The following is a 20036-nucleotide window of genomic DNA, read 5'->3' on the forward strand; positions in this document are numbered from 1 at the left end:
TATGGTGATATAGTAGGGATTATAGTGATATAGTAGGGATTATAGTGATACAGTAGGGATTATAGTGATAAAGTAGGGATTAGAGTGATATAGTAGGGATTATAGGTATATAGTAGGGATTATAGTGGTACAGTAGGGAGTATAGTGATATAGTAGGAATTATAGTGATTACAGTAAGGATTATAGTGATTACAGTAGGGATTATAGTGGTACGGTAGGGATTATAGTGATATAGTAAGGATTATAGTGATATAGTAAGGATTATAGTGATTACAGTAGGGATTATAGTGATTACAGTAGGGAGTATAGTGATTACAGTAAGGATTATAGTGATTACAGTAAGGATTATAGTGATTACAATAGGGATTAGAGTGATACAGTAGGGATTATAGTGATTACAGTAGGGGTAATTGTGATTGCGGTAGGGATTATAGTGATGTACAGTGGGGATTGTAGTGATTACAGTAGGGATTGTAGTGATTACAGTAGGGAGTATAATGATTACAGTAAGGATTTTAGTGATAACAGTAGGGATTATAGTCATTACAATAGGGATAATAGTGATTACAGTAGGGATTATATTGATCTACAGTAGGGATTGTAGTGATTACAGTAGGGATTGTAGTGATTACAGTAGGGAGTAGGGATATAGTAGGGATTATAGTGATTACAGTAGGGAGTATAGTGATTACAGTAGGGAGTATAGTGATTAGAGTAAGGATTATAGTGATTACAGTAGGGATTATAGTGATTACAATAGGGATTATAGTGCTATAGTAGGGATTATAGTGCTATAGTAGGGAGTATAGGTATATAGTAGGGATTATAGTGGTACAGTAGGGTTATAGTGATATAGTAGGGATTATAGTGATATAGTAGGTATTATAGTGATTACAGTAGGGATTACAGTATGGATTATAGTGATATAGTAGGGATTATAGTGGTACAGTAGGGATTATAGTGATATAGTAGGGATTATAGTGATATGGTAGGGATTATAGTGGTACGGTAGGGATTATAGTGATATAGTAAGGATTATAGTGATATAGTAAGGATTATAGTGATTACATTAGGGATTATAGTGATTACAGTAGGGAGTATAGTGACTACAGTAAGGATTATAGTGATTACAGTAGGGATTATAGTGATTACAGTAGGGACTATAGTGATTACAATAGGGATTAGAGTGATACAGTAGGTATTATAGTGATTACAGTAGGGATTACAGTATGGATTATAGTGATATAGTAGGGATTATAGTGGTACAGTAGGGATTATAGTGATATAGTAGGGATTATAGTGATATGGTAGGGATTATAGTGGTACGGTAGGGATTATAGTGCTATAGTAGGGAGTATAGGTATATAGTAGGGATTATAGTGGTACAGTAGGGTTATAGTGATATAGTAGGGATTATAGTGATATAGTAGGTATTATAGTGATTACAGTAGGGATTACAGTATGGATTATAGTGATATAGTAGGGATTATAGTGGTACAGTAGGGATTATAGTGATATAGTAGGGATTATAGTGATATGGTAGGGATTATAGTGGTACGGTAGGGATTATAGTGATATAGTAAGGATTATAGTGATATAGTAAGGATTATAGTGATTACATTAGGGATTATAGTGATTACAGTAGGGAGTATAGTGACTACAGTAAGGATTATAGTGATTACAGTAGGGATTATAGTGATTACAGTAGGGACTATAGTGATTACAATAGGGATTAGAGTGATACATTAGGGAGTATAGTGATTACAGTAGGATTATAGTGATTTTTTTATATATTTTTTTATTTATTAGTTAGTTATTTAACCTGGTAGGCTAGTTGAGAACACCTTTATTTAACCAGGTAGGCTAGTTGAGAACACCTTTATTTAACCAGGTAGGCTAGTTGAGAACACCTTTATTTAACCAGGTAGGCTAGTTGAGAACACCTTTATTTAACCAGGTAGGCTAGTTGAGAACACCTTTATTTAACCAGGTAGGCTAGTTGAGAACACCTTTATTTAACCAGGTAGGCTAGTTGAGAACACCTTTATTTAACCAGGTAGGCTAGTTGAGAACACCTTTATTTAACCAGGTAGGCTAGTTGAGAACACCTTTATTTAACCAGGTAGGCTAGTTGAGAACACCTTTATTTAACCAGGTAGGCTAGTTGAGAACACCTTTATTTAACCAGGTAGGCTAGTTGAGAACACCTTTATTTAACCAGGTAGGCTAGTTGAGAACACCTTTATTTAACCAGGTAGGCTAGTTGAGAACACCTTTATTTAACCAGGTAGGCTAGTTGAGAACACCTTTATTTAACCAGGTAGGCTAGTTGAGAACACCTTTATTTAACCAGGTAGTCTAGTTGAGAACACCTTTATTTAACCAGGTAGGCTAGTTGAGAACACCTTTATTTAACCAGGTAGGCTAGTTGAGAACACCTTTATTTAACCAGGGAGGCTAGTTGAGAACACCTTTATTTAACCAGGTAGGCTAGTTGAGAACACCTTTATTTAACCAGGTAGGCTAGTTGAGAACACCTTTATTTAACCAGGTAGGCTAGTTGAGAACACCTTTATTTAACCAGGTAGGCTAGTTGAGAACACCTTTATTTAACCAGGTAGGCTAGTTGAGAACACCTTTATTTAACCAGGACGGCAAGTTGAGAACACATTTATTTAACCAGGTAGGCAAGTTGAGAACACATTTATTTAACCAGGTAGGCAAGTTGAGAACACATTTATTTAACCAGGTAGGCAAGTTGAGAACACATTTATTTAACCAGGTAGGCAAGTTGAGAACACATTTATTTAACCAGGTAGGCAAGTTGAGAACACATTTATTTAACCAGGTAGGCAAGTTGAGAACAAGTTCTCATTTACAATTGCGACCTGGCCAAGATAAAGCAAAGCAGTTCGACAGATAAAACGACACAGAGTTACACATGGAGTAAAAACAAACATACAGTCAATAATGCAGTATAAACAAGTCTATATACAATGTGAGCAAATGAGGTGAGAAGGGAGGTAAAGGCAAAAAAGGCCATGATGGCAAAGTAAATACAATATAGCAAGTAAAATACTGGAATGGTAGTTTTGCAATGGAAGAATGTGCAAAGTAGAAATAAAAAATAATGGGGTGCAAAGGAGCAAAATAAATAAATAAATAAAAATTAAATACAGTTGGGAAAGAGGTAGTTGTTTGGGCTAAATTATAGGTGGGCTATGTACAGGTGCAGTAATCTGTGAGCTGCTCTGACAGTTGGTGCTTAAAGCTAGTGAGGGAGATAAGTGTTTCCAGTTTCAGAGATTTTTGATGTTCGTTCCAGTCATTGGCAGCAGAGAACTGGAAGGAGAGGCGGCCAAAGAAAGAATTGGTTTTGGGGGTGACTAGAGAGATATACCTGCTGGAGCGTGTGCTACAGGTGGGAGATGCTATGGTGACCAGCGAGCTGAGATAAGGGGGGACTTTACCTAGCAGGGTCTTGTAGATGACATGGAGCCAGTGGGTTTGGCGACGAGTATGAAGCGAGGGCCAGCCAACGAGAGCGTACAGGTCGCAATGGTGGGTAGTATATGGGGCTTTGGTGATAAAACGGATTGCACTGTGATAGACTGCATCCAATTTGTTGAGTAGGGTATTGGAGGCTATTTTGTAAATGACATCGCCAAAGTCGAGGATTGGTAGGATGGTCAGTTTTACAAGGGTATGTTTGGCAGCATGAGTGAAGGATGCTTTGTTGCGAAATAGGAAGCCAATTCTAGATTTAACTTTGGATTGGAGATGTTTGATATGGGTCTGGAAGGAGAGTTTACAGTCTAACCAGACACCTAAGTATTTGTAGTTGTCCACGTATTCTAAGTCAGAGCCGTCCAGAGTAGTGATGTTGGACAGGCGGGTAGGTGCAGGTAGCGATCGGTTGAAGAGCATGCATTTAGTTTTACTTGTATTTAAGAGCAATTGGAGGCCACGGAAGGAGAGTTGTATGGCATTGAAGCTTGCCTGGAGGGTTGTTAACACAGTGTCCAAAGAAGGGCCGGAAGTATACAGAATGGTGTCGTCTGCGTAGAGGTGGATCAGGGACTCACCAGCAGCAAGAGCGACCTCATTGATGTATACAGAGAAGAGAGTCGGTCCAAGAATTGAACCCTGTGGCACCCCCATAGAGACTGCCAGAGGTCCGGACAGCAGACCCTCCGATTTGACACACTGAACTCTATCAGAGAAGTAGTTGGTGAACCAGGCGAGGCAATCATTTGAGAAACCAAGGCTGTCGAGTCTGCCGATGAGGATATGGTGATTGACAGAGTCGAAAGCCTTGGCCAGATCAATGAATACGGCTGCACAGTAATGTTTCTTATCGATGGCGGTTAAGATATCGTTTAGGACCTTGAGCGTGGCTGAGGTACACCCATGACCAGCTCTGAAACCGGATTGCATAGCAGAGAAGGTATGGTGAGATTCGAAATGGTCGGTAATCTGTTTGTTGACTACAGTAGGGATTGTAGTGATTACAGTAGGGAGTATAATGATTACAGTAAGGATTTTAGTGATTACAGTAGGGATTATAGTCATTACAATAGGGATTATAGTGACAAGGTAGGGATTATAGTGATTACAGTAGGGATTATAGTGATTACAGTAGGGACTATAGTGATTACAATAGGGATTAGAGTGATACAGTAGGGATTATAGTGATTACAGTAGGGGTAATTGTGATTACAGTAGGGAGTATAGTGATTACAGTAGGGATTGTAGTGATTACAGTATGGATTGTCATGATTACAGTAGGGAGTATAATGATTACAGTAAGGATTTTAGTGATTACAGTAGGGATTATAGTCATTACAATAGGGATTATAGTGATAAAGTAGGGATTATAGTGATAAAGTAGGGATTAGAGTGATATAGTAGGGATTATAGTGATTACAATATGGATTAGAGTGATACAGTAGGGATTATAGTGATTACAGTAGGGGTAATTGTGATTATTGTAGGGATTATAGTGATTACAGTAGGGATTGTAGTGATTACAGTAGGGATTGTAGTGATTACAGTAGGGAGTATAATGATTACAGTAAGGATTTTAGTGATTACAGTAGGGATTATAGTCATTACAATAGGGATTATAGTGATAAAGTAGGGATTATAGTGATAAAGTAGGGATTAGAGTGATATAGTAGGGATTATAGGTATATAGTAGGGATTATAGTGATATAGTAGGGATTATAGTGATATAGTAGGGATATAGTAGGGATAGTAGGGATTATAGTAATATACTAGTGATTATTTGAACATAACTGCCACAGAAATCGAAAAACTAACTAGTATGTATGTTGTCACTGAACAACATACAGCCCATTAATGAGTCTATGAGCCATAAAAACAATGAACTGAACTTCGTTAACAGCCCATTACTGAGTCTATGAGCCATAAAGACATTGAACTAGTTTAACACACCAGCTCCACCTCTGTCCTACACCCTCCATTACCTTGCAAAAGGCCACAGCGTTTCCATGAATGTCTCACAGGAAAGGCCTGAAGCTGTTGTAAAGGTATCGTCCTCTACAGCTCAATTACTGTTGGAAGGTAATGGCCTCGCGTTGCCGGGAGCGATGCGTAGGTTGATTGGACATTTCTGTATTGTCGTTTTGGGTTCAAGCTCACTGTGATTAAAACCAGAACTGTAAAGCATGGGAAAGAGGACGATAACATTTGATGTATATTTTTTTAAAATTTTTATAAAGATTTGTTGTTGTAAAAGTAATAGGTATGATTAGGCCTGGGAAACCTAGAACTGGTTAGGATTAGGCCTGGGAAACCTAGAACTGGTTAGGATTAGGCCTGGGAAACCTAGAACTGGTTAGGATTAGGCCTGGGAAGCCTAGTACTGGTTAGGATTAGGCCTGGGAAGCCTAGTACTGGTTAGGATTAGGCCTGGGAAGAGTATAACTGGAACCCTTTCATCAGAGGTGATTAATTCTCAGGTTTACATTGATTCTTCCCTGACTAGTAAACAGATGATGTGTTTCCTTTTGTCAAGGGACATATTCATGTAATTGGTTATCGTAGGACTAGAGATGCAGATATTTAAACTGAACAAAATGACCACCATCGCCTGTCCCTCGGGTCTCGTGTCCTTCCATGTTTTCCAACTAAAAAAACACTGCTTGTCCCCCAAGTTGAGCACACAACGTCACGTGCTGCTTGCTGTGGCCACTAGAGGGCCCTGTTCACATATATTTACACTTGAATCACTCCTCGTCACAAGACGAGGAAATCAAATGACACGTGTCGGGACATCAAAGTCACAAGTCCAAGCACATTGTTGTATTGTGGTTACTGCTGTCTACTGGTGAGAGTGAGGGGAGCACATGGTTGTATTGTGAGGGGAGCACATGGTTGTATTGTGAGGGGAGCACATGGTTGTATTGTGAGGGGAGCACATGGTTGTATTGTGTTTACTGTTGTCTACTGATGAGAGTGAGGGGAGCACATGGTTGTATTGTGTTTACTGTTGTCTACTGATGAGAGTGAGGGGAGCACATGGTTGTATTGTGTTTACTGTTGTCTACTGATGAGAGTGAGGGGAGCACATGGTTGTATTGTGTTTACTGTTGTCTACTGGTGAGAGTGAGGGGAGCACATGGTTGTATTGTGTTTACTGTTGTCTACTGATGAGAGTGAGGGGAGCACATTGGTTGTATTGTGTTTACTGTTGTCTACTGGTGAGAGTGAGGGGAGCACATGGTTGTATTGTGAGGGGAGCACATGGTTGTATTGTGAGGGGAGCACATGGATGTATTGTGAGGGGAGCACATGGTTGTATTGTGAGGGGAGCACATGGTTGTATTGTGTTTACTGTTGTCTACTGATGAGAGTGAGGGGAGCACATGGTTGTATTGTGAGGGGAGCACATGGTTGTATTGTGAGGGGAGCACATGGTTGTACTGTGTTTACTGTTGTCTACTGGTGAGAGTGAGGGGAGCACATGGTTGTATTGTGGTTACTGTTGTCTACTGGTGAGAGTGAGGGGAGCACATGGTTGTATTGTGTTTACTGTTGTCTACTGGTGAGAGTGAGGGGAGCACATGGTTGTATTGTGTTTACTGTTGTCTACTGATGAGAGTGAGGGGAGCACATGGTTGTATTGTGGTTACTGTTGTCTACTGGTGAGAGTGAGGGGAGCACATGGTTGTATTGTGAGGGGAGCACGTGGTTGTATTGTGAGGGGAGCACATGGTTGTATTGTGAGGGGAGCACATGGTTGTATTGTGAGGGGAGCACATGGTTGTATTGTGTTTACTGTTGTCTACTGATGAGAGTGAGGGGAGCACATGGTTGTACTGTGGTTACTGTTGTCTGCTGGTGAGAGTGAGGGGAGCACATGGTTGTATTGCGGTTACTGTTGTCTACTGGTGAGAGTGAGGGGAGCACATGGTTGTATTGTGTTTACTGTTGTCTACTGGTGAGAGTGAGGGGAGCACATGGTTGTATTGTGTTTACTGTTGTCTACTGATGAGAGTGAGGGGAGCACATGGTTGTATTGTGGTTACTGTTGTCTACTGGTGAGAGTGAGGGGAGCACATGGTTGTATTGTTTTTACTGTTGTCTACTGGTGAGAGTGAGGGGAGCACATGGTTGTATTGTGAGAGGAGCACATGGTTGCATTGTGAGGGAGCACATGGTTGTATTGTGAGGGGAGCATATGGTTGTATTGTGTTTACTGTTGTCTACTGATGAGAGTGAGGGGAGCACATGGTTGTATTGTGAGGGGAGCACATGGTTGTATTGTGAGGGGAGCACATGGTTGTATTGTGAGGGGAGCACATGGTTGTATTGTGAGGGGAGCACATGGTTGTATTGTGAGGGGAGCACATGGTTGTATTGTGAGGGGAGCACATGGTTGTATTGTGAGGGGAGCACATGGTTGTATTGTGAGGGGAGCACATGGTTGTATTGTGAGGGGAGCACATGGTTGTATTGTGAGAGGAGGGGAGGAGAGAGAATCCTCTTGCAAAGACCCACCGAAGCGTGACATTTTCCATCTCTCTGTTTTGTTGCTGTTGTTTCTGTTCGTTAGGCTGTTAAGGCATGGTTATTCATGATATTTCCCTTTAGAAAATGCCTCTGTCTCTGGGTGCAGGGCCACTGGGTCCTCCTGCCCTCTCTTTCTCCTCTCTCCCTCTCTGTCTGGTTACGGCTGTCAATGAACAGACTCATTGTTCTGTCTCGGTGTATGAGCCCAGTGTCCACAGGCAAACAAAAAGGCCTTGAGAGAGAGAGAGAGAGAGAGAGAGAGAGAGCGAGAGAGAGAGAGAGAGAGAGAGAGAGAGAGAGAGAGAGAGAGAGAGAGAGAGAGAGAGAGAGAGAGAGAGAGAGAGGTACACAGTCGCAATCACACCGCAAAGCCATAGTACAGCTGATGGCTGGCAGGGAGACAGACAGGCAAACAGACAGGCAAACAGACAGGCAGACAGAGCCCGCAGACAGAGCCCACAGACAGGCAGGCAGAGCCCACAGCCAGGTAGGCAGACAGACAGGCAGACTGGCAGACAGGCAGACAGAGCCCACAGACAGAAAGCAGCCAGGCAGAAAGGCAGACAGACAGAGCCCACAGACAGGCCGGCAGGCAGACAGACAGGCAGACAGAGCCCACACGACAGACAGACAGACAGACACACAGGCTGACAGATCCCACAGACAGACAGGCAGGCGGCAGGCAGGCAGACAGACAGACAGGCAGGCAGGCAGACAGACAGATCCCACTGACCGGCAGGCAGGCAGACAGACAGACAGGCAGACAGATCCCACAGACAGGCAGACAGAGCCCACAGACAGACAGACAGAGCCCACAGACAGGCAGACAGACAGACAGAGCCCACAGACAGGCAGGCAGACAGACAGACAGGCAGACTGGCAGACAGACAGGCAGACAGAGCCCACAGACAGACAGACAGGCAGAAAGACAGGCAAGCAGCCAGGCAGACAGGCAGACAAGCAGACAGACAGAGCCCACAGACAGGCAGACAGGCCGGCAGGCAGACAGACAGACAGACAGACAGACAGAGCCCACAGACAGGCTGGCAGACAGACAGACAGACAGGCCGACAGATCCCACAGACAGACAGGCAGGCGGGCAGACAGACAGACAGACAGACAGACAGACAGACAGACAGACAGGCAGACAGAGCCCACAGACAGGCAGACAGACAGACAGACAGACAGATCCCACAGACAGGCAGACAGACAGACAGACAGACAGACAGACAGACAGACAAACAGGCAGACAGAGCCCACAGACAGACAGACAGGCAGGCAGGCAGCCAGACAGAGCCCACAGACACAGACAGACAGACAGAGCCCACAGACAGGCAGACAGGCCGGCAGGCAGACAGACAGACAGGCAGACAGACAGGCAGACAGAGCCCACAGACAGGCAGACAGAGCCCACAAACAGACAGACAGAGCCCACAGACCGGCAGACAGAGCCCACAGACAGACAGGCAGGCAGAAAGACAGACAGACAGGCAGACAGAGCCCACAGACAGGCAGGCAGGCAGGCAGAAAGACAGACAGACAGGCAGACAGAGCCCACAGACAGGCAGGCAGACAGACAAGCAGACAGACAGACAGAGCACACAGGCAGACAGACAGACAGACAGGCAGACAGACAGAGCCCACAAACAGACAGGCAGACAGACAGACAGACAGACAGACAGACAGACAGACAGACAGACAGACAGACAGGCAGGCAGGCAGGCAGGCAGACAGGCAGAGCCCACAGACAGACAGACAGGCAGGCAGCCAGACAGAGCCCACAGACAGACAGACAGGCAGACAGACAGAGCCCACAGGCAGACAGACAGACAGACAGACAGGCAGACAGAGCCCACAGACAGACAGGCAGACAGACAGGCAGACAGAGCCCACAGACAGACAGGCAGGCAGACAGACAGAGCCCACAGACAGACAGAGCCCACAGACAGACAAAGCCCACAGACAGACAGACAGACAGACAGACAGACAGACAGGCAGACAGGCAGGCAGACAGAGCCCACAGACAGACAGACAGACAGACAGACAGACAGACCCAGTCTTATCCACCTCCACCTCCACTCTGCTACAGCCTGAGAAAGCACAGGAAACCAGGAAACCAGGCCACCGCCTCTGTCTCCTCTGCTTCAATAGATACGAGACTAGACAACCTGAATGTGGTACCAAAAACAGGCCGTTGACTGTGGGCACGGTGGCCTGGATGTCTGGATGGGTACAAAGGCTATTGATTCCCATCTGAGGCAGAGAGATAGTGGGCAGTTGAGTTCTCTTGACTTTAGTTGTTTAGTCTTCGTTGGGCTTTGGAGGGTTCTGGAGGGAGTCTATGGGGTTTCACAGGGAGAATATGACCGTGATCTATAGCATAGCCCTCAGTAATAGATGCTCAATGTGTGATGTGTGCTCTCTCTCTCTCTCTCTCTCTCTCTCTCTCTCTCTCTCTTTCCTCTTTACAGAAACTGTTAGAACAGATCCTTCAAAGGGCTAGTCACTGAGTGAAGCCAAGGATGAATGGTCCGAACGTACGTGATCTCCACCCCCTCCTTCCAGCATACTGCCCTACTTTGAGAGACCCAACAACCATCAAGACGGACTAACGATTATCCCAACGAAAGTATTAATACACATTATAAATAAGCAACATCATAAAAATAAAAAAGATTAACAATTTTTTTAAATTTGTAGTGAAAATGGGATTAGAAATGAAACAAAACAATGTTATAATGTTCCAACGTTTTAATGATAACGCCTTTCATATTACTGCTGTTTATGATCCAAAAACCCTGTTTGGTTTCCAGAAGCACACTGGCTGTGTGTTTTACTGCTCCTAAGCCAATCGTATCGAATCCTACGGAGAGCTGCTCCTAAGCCAATCGTACCGAATCCTACGGAGAGCTGCTCCTAAGCCAATTGTACCGAATCCTACGGAGAGCTGCTCCTAAGCCAATCGTATCGAATCCTACGGAGAGCTGCTCCTAAGCCAATCGTACCGAATCCTACGGAGAGCTGCTCCTAAGCCAATCGTACCGAATCCTACGGAGAGCTGCTCCTAAGCCAATCGTATCGAATCCTACGGAGAGCTGCTCCTAAGCCAATCGTATCGAATCCTACGGAGAGCTGCCCCTAAGCCAATCGTATCGAATCCTACGGAGAGCTGCTCCTAAGCCAATCGTATCGAATCCTACGGAGAGCTGCTCCTAAGCCAATCGTATCGAATCCTACTGAGAGCTCCAATGAATGTCTGTCTACTTCACCAGAAGCTTTCTGAGGGTCTAGAAGAAGAAAAATAATGTGTAGAATACCGGTTTAGTTGTGGAATTACCATGTAACAAATGTTGTTGTTCTATGTTATCTATGTTATCTATGTTGTCAATGTTATCTATGTTATCTATGTTATCTATGTTATCTATGTTATCTATGTTATCTATGTTATCTATGCATATGGGCTGTGTACTGATTTGAAGCCTTCCATTAAAAAAAAACTGTATCGTTGGCTCCACTAAATGTTGTTCTTCTATGTTATCTATGTTATCTATGTTATCTATGTTATCTATGCATCCTGCTTGTCTATATTATTCGTATTTGATTTAGCTAGGCAGCTAAATCAAATCAAATGTATTTATATAGCCCTTCGTACATCAGCTGATATCTCAAAGTGCTGTACAGAAACCCAGCCTAAAAGCCCAAATGCAGGTGTAGAAGTACGGTGGCTAGGAAAAACTCCCTAGAAAGGCCAGAACCCAGTCCTTTTCACAGAATCTCATGTGGTCTGAGATCCTCTATCTATTGAGGTGGTGTCTGGTGAACCATGGTGTCTGGTTCACGTATTAGATGTCCTTTCTGTGGTCTAGGGTGGTTTCTGTGGTCTAGGGTGGTTTCTGTGGTCTAGGGTGGTTTCTGTGGTCTAGGGTGGTTTCTGTGGTCTAGGGTGGTTTCTGTGGATTGGAGGTCTAGGTTGATTTCTGTTGTCTAGGGTGGTTTCTGTGGTCTAGGGTGGTTTCTGTGGTTTGGAGGTCTAGGTTGATTTCTGTTGTCTAGGGTGGTTTATGTGGTCTAGGGTGGTTTCTGTGGTCTAGGGATCTAGGGTGGTTTCTGTGGTTTGGAGGTCTAGGGTGGTTTCTGTGGTTCGGAGGTCTAGGGTGGTTTCTGTGGTTTGGAGGTCTAGGTTGATTTCTGTTGTCTAGGGTGGTTTCTGTGGTCTAGGGTGGTTTCTGTGGTCTAGGGATATAGGGTGGTTTCTGTGGTTTGGAGGTCTAGGGTGGTTTCTGTGGTTCGGAGGTCTAGGGTGGTTTCTGTGGTTTGGAGGTCTAGGTTGATTTCTGTTGTCTAGGGTGGTTTATGTGGTCTAGGGTGGTGTCTGTGGTCTAGGGTGGTTTCTGTGGTCTAGGGATCTAGGGTGGTTTCTGTGGTTTGGAGGTCTAGGGTGGTTTCTGTGGTTTGGAGGTCTAGGGTGGTTTCTGTGGTCTAGGGTGGTTTCTGTGGTCTAGGGTGGTTTCTGTGGTCTAGGGATCTAGGGTGGTTTCTGTGGTTTGGAGGTCTAGGGTGGTTTCTGTGGTTTGGAGGTCTAGGGTGGTTTCTGTGGTCTAGGGTGGTTTCTGTGGTCTAGGGATCTAGGGTGGTTTCTGTGGTTTGGAGGTCTAGGGTGGTTTCTGTGGTTTGGAGGTCTAGGTTGATTTCTGTTGTCTAGGGTGGTTTCTGTGGTCTAGGGTGGTTTCTGTGGTCTAGGGATCTAGGGTGGTTTCTGTGGTTTGGAGGTCTAGGGTGGTTTCTGTGGTTTGGAGGTCTAGGGTGGTTTCTGTGGTCTATGGTGGTTTCTGTGGTTTGGAGGTCTAGGGTGGTTTCTGTGGTCTAGAGTGGTTTCTGTGGTCTAGGGTGGTTTATGTGGTCTATGGTGGTTTCTGTGGTTTGGAGGTCTAGGGTGGTTTCTGTGGTCTAGGGTGGTTTCTGTGGTCTAGGGTGGTTTCTGTGGTCTAGGGATCTAGGGTGGTTTCTGTGGTTTGGAGGTCTAGGGTGGTTTCTGTGGTTTGGAGGTCTAGGTTGATTTCTGTTGTCTAGGGTGGTTTCTGTGGTCTAGGGTGGTTTCTGTGGTCTAGGGATCTAGGGTGGTTTCTGTGGTTTGGAGGTCTAGGGTGGTTTCTGTGGTCTAGGGTGGTTTCTGTGGTCTAGGGTGGTTTCTGTGGTCTAGGGATCTAGGGTGGTTTCTGTGGTTTGGAGGTCTAGGGTGGTTTCTGTGGTTTGGAGGTCTAGGGTGGTTTCTGTGGTCTAGGGTGGTTTCTGTGGTCTAGGGATCTAGGGTGGTTTCTGTGGTTTGGAGGTCTAGGGTGGTTTCTGTGGTTTGGAGGTCTAGGGTGGTTTCTGTGGTCTGGGGTGGTTTCTGTGGTCTAGGGTGGTTTCTGTGGTCTAGGGATCTAGGGTGGTTTCTGTGGTTTGGAGGTCTAGGGTGGTTTCTGTGGTTTGGAGGTCTAGGGTGGTTTCTATGGTCTAGGGTGGTTTCTGTGGTCTAGGGATCTAGGGTCGTTTCTGTGGTTTGGAGGTCTAGGGTGGTTTCTGTGGTTTGGAGGTCTAGGGTGATTTCTGTGGTCTATGGTGGTTTCTGTGGTTTGGAGGTCTAGGGTGGTTTCTGTGGTCTAGGGTGGCTTCTGTGGTCTAGGGTGGTTTCTGTGGTCTAGGGTGGTTTCTGTGGTCTAGGGATCTAGGGTGGTTTCTGTGGTTTGGAGGTCTAGGGTGGTTTCTGTGGTTCGGAGGTCTAGGGTGGTTTCTGTGGTTTGGAGGTCTAGGTTGATTTCTGTTGTCTAGGGTGGTTTCTGTGGTCTAGGGTGGTTTCTGTGGTCTAGGGATATAGGGTGGTTTCTGTGGTTTGGAGGTCTAGGGTGGTTTCTGTGGTTCGGAGGTCTAGGGTGGTTTCTGTGGTTTGGAGGTCTAGGTTGATTTCTGTTGTCTAGGGTGGTTTATGTGGTCTAGGGTGGTGTCTGTGGTCTAGGGTGGTTTCTGTGGTCTAGGGATCTAGGGTGGTTTCTGTGGTTTGGAGGTCTAGGGTGGTTTCTGTGGTTTGGAGGTCTAGGGTGGTTTCTGTGGTCTAGGGTGGTTTCTGTGGTCGAGGGTGGTTTCTGTGGTCTAGGGATCTAGGGTGGTTTCTGTGGTTTGGAGGTCTAGGGTGGTTTCTGTGGTTTGGAGGTCTAGGGTGGTTTCTGTGGTCTAGGGTGGTTTCTGTGGTCTAGGGATCTAGGGTGGTTTCTGTGGTTTGGAGGTCTAGGGTGGTTTCTGTGGTTTGGAGGTCTAGGTTGATTTCTGTTGTCTAGGGTGGTTTCTGTGGTCTAGGGTGGTTTCTGTGGTCTAGGGATCTAGGGTGGTTTCTGTGGTTTGGAGGTCTAGGGTGGTTTCTGTGGTTTGGAGGTCTAGGGTGGTTTCTGTGGTCTATGGTGGTTTCTGTGGTTTGGAGGTCTAGGGTGGTTTCTGTGGTCTAGGGTGGTTTCTGTGGTCTAGGGTGGTTTATGTGGTCTATGGTGGTTTCTGTGGTTTGGAGGTCTAGGGTGGTTTCTGTGGTCTAGGGTGGTTTCTGTGGTCTAGGGTGGTTTCTGTGGTCTAGGGATCTAGGGTGGTTTCTGTGGTTTGGAGGTCTAGGGTGGTTTCTGTGGTTTGGAGGTCTAGGTTGATTTCTGTTGTCTAGGGTGGTTTCTGTGGTCTAGGGTGGTTTCTGTGGTCTAGGGATCTAGGGTGGTTTCTGTGGTTTGGAGGTCTAGGGTGGTTTCTGTGGTTTGGAGGTCTAGGGTGGTTTCTGTGGTCTAGGGTGGTTTCTGTGGTCTAGGGTGGTTTCTGTGGTCTAGGGATCTAGGGTGGTTTCTGTGGTTTGGAGGTCTAGGGTGGTTTCTGTGGTTTGGAGGTCTAGGGTGGTTTCTGTGGTCTAGGGTGGTTTCTGTGGTCTAGGGATCTAGGGTGGTTTCTGTGGTTTGGAGGTCTAGGGTGGTTTCTGTGGTTTGGAGGTCTAGGTTGATTTCTGTTGTCTAGGGTGGTTTCTGTGGTCTAGGGTGGTTTCTGTGGTCTAGGGATCTAGGGTGGTTTCTGTGGTTTGGAGGTCTAGGGTGGTTTCTGTGGTTTGGAGGTCTAGGGTGGTTTCTGTGGTCTATGGTGGTTTCTGTGGTTTGGAGGTCTAGGGTGGTTTCTGTGGTCTAGGGTGGTTTCTGTGGTCTAGGGTGGTTTATGTGGTCTATGGTGGTTTCTGTGGTTTGGAGGTCTAGGGTGGTTTCTGTGGTCTAGGGTGGTTTCTGTGGTCTAGGGTGGTTTCTGTGGTCTAGGGATCTAGGGTGGTTTCTGTGGTTTGGAGGTCTAGGGTGGTTTCTGTGGTTTGGAGGTCTAGGTTGATTTCTGTTGTCTAGGGTGGTTTCTGTGGTCTAGGGTGGTTTCTGTGGTCTAGGGATCTAGGGTGGTTTCTGTGGTTTGGAGGTCTAGGGTGGTTTCTGTGGTTTGGAGGTCTAGGGTGGTTTCTGTGGTCTAGGGTGGTTTCTGTGGTCTAGGGTGGTTTCTGTGGTCTAGGGATCTAGGGTGGTTTCTGTGGTTTGGAGGTCTAGGGTGGTTTCTGTGGTTTGGAGGTCTAGGGTGGTTTCTGTGGTCTAGGGTGGTTTCTGTGGTCTAGGGATCTAGGGTGGTTTCTGTGGTTTGGAGGTCTAGGGTGGTTTCTGTGGTCTAGGGTGGTTTCTGTGGTCTAGGGATCTAGGGTGGTTTCTGTGGTTTGGAGGTCTAGGGTGGTTTCTGTGGTTTGGAGGTCTAGGGTGGTTTCTGTGGTCTGGGGTGGTTTCTGTGGTCTAGGGTGGTTTCTGTGGTCTAGGGATCTAGGGTGGTTTCTGTGGTTTGGAGGTCTAGGGTGGTTTCTGTGGTTTGGAGGTCTAGGGTGGTTTCTATGGTCTAGGGTGGTTTCTGTGGTCTAGGGATCTAGGGTCGTTTCTGTGGTTTGGAGGTCTAGGGTGGTTTCTGTGGTTTGGAGGTCTAGGGTGATTTCTGTGGTCTATGGTGGTTTCTGTGGTTTGGAGGTCTAGGGTGGTTTCTGTGGTCTAGGGTGGTTTCTGTGGTCTAGGGTGGTTTCTGTGGTCTAGGGTGGTTTCTGTGGTCTAGGGATCTAGGGTGGTTTCTGTGGTTTGGAGGTCTAGGGTGGTTTCTGTGGTTCGGAGGTCTAGGGTGGTTTCTGTGGTTTGGAGGTCTAGGTTGATTTCTGTTGTCTAGGGTGGTTTCTGTGGTCTAGGGTGGTTTCTGTGGTCTAGGGATATAGGGTGGTTTCTGTGGTTTGGAGGTCTAGGGTGGTTTCTGTGGTTCGGAGGTCTAGGGTGGTTTCTGTGGTTTGGAGGTCTAGGTTGATTTCTGTTGTCTAGGGTGGTTTATGTGGTCTAGGGTGGTGTCTGTGGTCTAGGGTGGTTTCTGTGGTCTAGGGATCTAGGGTGGTTTCTGTGGTTTGGAGGTCTAGGGTGGTTTCTGTGGTTTGGAGGTCTAGGGTGGTTTCTGTGGTCTAGGGTGGTTTCTGTGGTCGAGGGTGGTTTCTGTGGTCTAGGGATCTAGGGTGGTTTCTGTGGTTTGGAGGTCTAGGGTGGTTTCTGTGGTTTGGAGGTCTAGGGTGGTTTCTGTGGTCTAGGGTGGTTTCTGTGGTCTAGGGATCTAGGGTGGTTTCTGTGGTTTGGAGGTCTAGGGTGGTTTCTGTGGTTTGGAGGTCTAGGTTGATTTCTGTTGTCTAGGGTGGTTTCTGTGGTCTAGGGTGGTTTCTGTGGTCTAGGGATCTAGGGTGGTTTCTGTGGTTTGGAGGTCTAGGGTGGTTTCTGTGGTTTGGAGGTCTAGGGTGGTTTCTGTGGTCTATGGTGGTTTCTGTGGTTTGGAGGTCTAGGGTGGTTTCTGTGGTCTAGGGTGGTTTCTGTGGTCTAGGGTGGTTTATGTGGTCTATGGTGGTTTCTGTGGTTTGGAGGTCTAGGGTGGTTTCTGTGGTCTAGGGTGGTTTCTGTGGTCTAGGGTGGTTTCTGTGGTCTAGGGATCTAGGGTGGTTTCTGTGGTTTGGAGGTCTAGGGTGGTTTCTGTGGTTTGGAGGTCTAGGTTGATTTCTGTTGTCTAGGGTGGTTTCTGTGGTCTAGGGTGGTTTCTGTGGTCTAGGGATCTAGGGTGGTTTCTGTGGTTTGGAGGTCTAGGGTGGTTTCTGTGGTTTGGAGGTCTAGGGTGGTTTCTGTGGTCTAGGGTGGTTTCTGTGGTCTAGGGTGGTTTCTGTGGTCTAGGGATCTAGGGTGGTTTCTGTGGTTTGGAGGTCTAGGGTGGTTTCTGTGGTTTGGAGGTCTAGGGTGGTTTCTGTGGTCTAGGGTGGTTTCTGTGGTCTAGGGATCTAGGGTGGTTTCTGTGGTTTGGAGGTCTAGGGTGGTTTCTGTGGTTTGGAGGTCTAGGGTGGTTTCTGTGGTCTGGGGTGGTTTCTGTGGTCTAGGGTGGTTTCTGTGGTCTAGGGATCTAGGGTGGTTTCTGTGGTTTGGAGGTCTAGGGTGGTTTCTGTGGTTTGGAGGTCTAGGGTGGTTTCTATGGTCTAGGGTGGTTTCTGTGGTCTAGGGATCTAGGGTCGTTTCTGTGGTTTGGAGGTCTAGGGTGGTTTCTGTGGTTTGGAGGTCTAGGGTGATTTCTGTGGTCTATGGTGGTTTCTGTGGTTTGGAGGTCTAGGGTGGTTTCTGTGGTCTAGGGTGGTTTCTGTGGTCTAGGGTGGTTTCTGTGGTTTGGAGGTCTAGGTTGATTTCTGTTGTCTAGGGTGGTTTCTGTGGTCTAGGGATCTAGGGTGGTTTCTGTGGTTTGGAGGTCTAGGGTGGTTCTGTGGTTTGGAGGTCTAGGTTGATTTCTGTTGTCTAGGGTGGTTTCTGTGGTCTAGGGTGGTTTCTGTGGTCTAGGGATCTAGGGTGGTTTCTGTGGTTTGGAGGTCTAGGGTGGTATCTGTGGTTTGGAGGTCTAGGGTGGTTTCTGTGGTCTAGGGTGGTTTCTGTGGTCTAGGGTGGTTTCTGTGGTCTAGGGATCTAGGGTGGTTTCTGTGGTTTGGAGGTCTATGGTGGTTTCTGTGGTTTGGAGGTCTAGAGTGGTTTCTGTGGTCTAGGGTGGTTTCTGTGGTCTAGGGTGGTTTCTGTGGTCTAGGGTGGTTTCTGTGGTCTAGGGATCTAGGGTGGTTTCTGTGGTTTGGAGGTCTAGGGTGGTTTCTGTGGTTTGGAGGTCTAGGGTGGTTTCTGTGGTCTAGGGTGGTTTCTGTGGTCTAGGGTGGTTTCTGTGGTCTAGGGATCTAGGGTGGTTTCTGTGGTTTGGAGGTCTAGGGTGGTTTCTGTGGTTTGGAGGTCTAGGGTGGTTTCTGTGGTCTAGGGTGGTTTCTGTGGTCTAGGGTGGTTTCTGTGGTCTAGGGATCTAGGGTGGTTTCTGTGGTTTGGAGGTCTAGGGTGGTTTCTGTGGTTTGGAGGTCTAGGTTGATTTCTGTTGTCTAGGGTGGTTTCTGTGGTCTAGGGTGGTTTCTGTGGTCTAGGGATCTAGGGTGGTTTCTGTGGTTTGGAGGTCTAGGGTGGTTTCTGTGGTTTGGAGGTCTAGGGTGGTTTCTGTGGTCTATGGTGGTTTCTGTGGTTTGGAGGTCTAGGGTGGTTTCTGTGGTCTAGGGTGGTTTCTGTGGTCTAGGGTGGTTTATGTGGTCTATGGTGGTTTCTGTGGTTTGGAGGTCTAGGGTGGTTTCTGTGGTCTAGGGTGGTTTCTGTGGTCTAGGGTGGTTTCTGTGGCCTAGGGTGGTTTCTGTGGTTTGGATGTCTAGGGTGGTTTCTGTGGTCTAGAGTGGTTTCTGTGGCCTAGGGTGAGTTCTGTGGTCTAGGGTGAGTTCTGTGGCCTAGGGTGGTTTCTGTGGTCTAGGGTGGTTTATGTGGCCTAGGGTGGTTTCTGTGGCCTAGGGTGGTTTCTGTGGTCTAGGGTGGTTTCTGTGGTCTAGGGTGGGTTCTGTGGTCTAGGGTGTTTTCTGTGGTCTAGGGTGGTTTCTGTGGTCTAGGGTGGGTTCTGTGATCTAGGGTGGGTTCTGTGGTCTAGGGTGGTTTCTGTGGTCTAGGGTGGGTTCTGTGGTCTAGGGTGGTTGCTGTGGTCTAGGGTGGTTTCTGTGGTCTAGGGTGAGTTCTGTGGTCTAGGGTGGTTTCTGTGGTCTAGGGTGGTTTCTGTGGTCTAGGGTGGTTTCTGTGGCCTAGGATGGGTTCTGTGGTCTAGGGTGGTTTCTGTGGTCTAGGGTGGTTTCTGTGGTCTAGGGTGGTTTCTGTGGTCTAGGGTGGTTTCTGTGATCTAGGGTGGGTTCTGTGGTCTAGTGTGGTTTCTGTGGACCCTGCCATCATTCAGAGTTTCCATCAGAACATGATCTGGAGACTGAATCTGGAGACTGAATCTAGAGACTGAATCTGGAGACTGAATCTAGAGACTGAATATAGAGACCGAATCTAGAGACTGAATCTAGAGACTGAATCTAGAGACTGAATCTGGAGACTGAATTTGGAGACTGAATCTGGAGACTTGCCCTGCAGACTGAATCTAGAGACTGAATCTGGAGACTTGACCTGCAGGCTGAATCTAAAGACTGAATCTAGAGACTGAATCTAGAGACTTGAATCTGGAGACTTGAATCTGGAGACCTGAATCTGGTCACTAGTAGTACACTATATAGGGAATAGGGTGGGTCCTGGTCAATAGTAGTGCACTATATAGGGAATAGGGTGCTGGTCAATAGTAGTGCACTATATAGGGAATAGGGTGCCATTTGGGATATGCCCTTGGTTTTCAGCTGATTCTCCACCGATCTGAAAAGGGTTCTGTTCTGTCTTCCGGTCCAAACTCATTGTAGAACATGTTAAGACCTTTTTCTGTTGGGAATAATATCTCTTGTGAGATGTTTTCTTAATTGTTGTTGTTGTTGTTGTTGTTGTTGTTGTTGTGGTTGTTGTTGTTGTTGTTGTTATTGTTATTGTGGTTGTTGTTGTTGTGGT

General features: G+C 46.5%; 1 protein-coding gene across 5 annotated transcripts in view; it reads left to right on the forward strand.

The window, feature by feature from the left end:
* Positions 1 to 11556, forward strand: part of LOC109886581 (uncharacterized) — a 50807-nt gene extending 39251 nt beyond the window's left edge. For 4 of the 5 annotated variants that reach the window (XM_031815802.1, XM_031815803.1, XM_031815800.1 and 1 more), the window contains one exon: positions 10509 to 11556. In XM_031815802.1, the coding sequence (XP_031671662.1) occupies positions 10509 to 10540 (32 nt within the window). In that variant the 3' untranslated portion in view covers positions 10541 to 11556. The remainder of the gene's footprint in view (positions 1 to 10508) is intronic. The other variant, XR_004207182.1, reaches the window with a different exon arrangement.
* Positions 11557 to 20036: the final 8480 nt, after the last annotated feature.

The sequence above is a fragment of the Oncorhynchus kisutch genome, unplaced genomic scaffold (genome assembly GCF_002021735.2).
Source record: "Oncorhynchus kisutch isolate 150728-3 unplaced genomic scaffold, Okis_V2 scaffold634, whole genome shotgun sequence".
Lineage (NCBI taxonomy): Eukaryota > Metazoa > Chordata > Actinopteri > Salmoniformes > Salmonidae > Oncorhynchus > Oncorhynchus kisutch.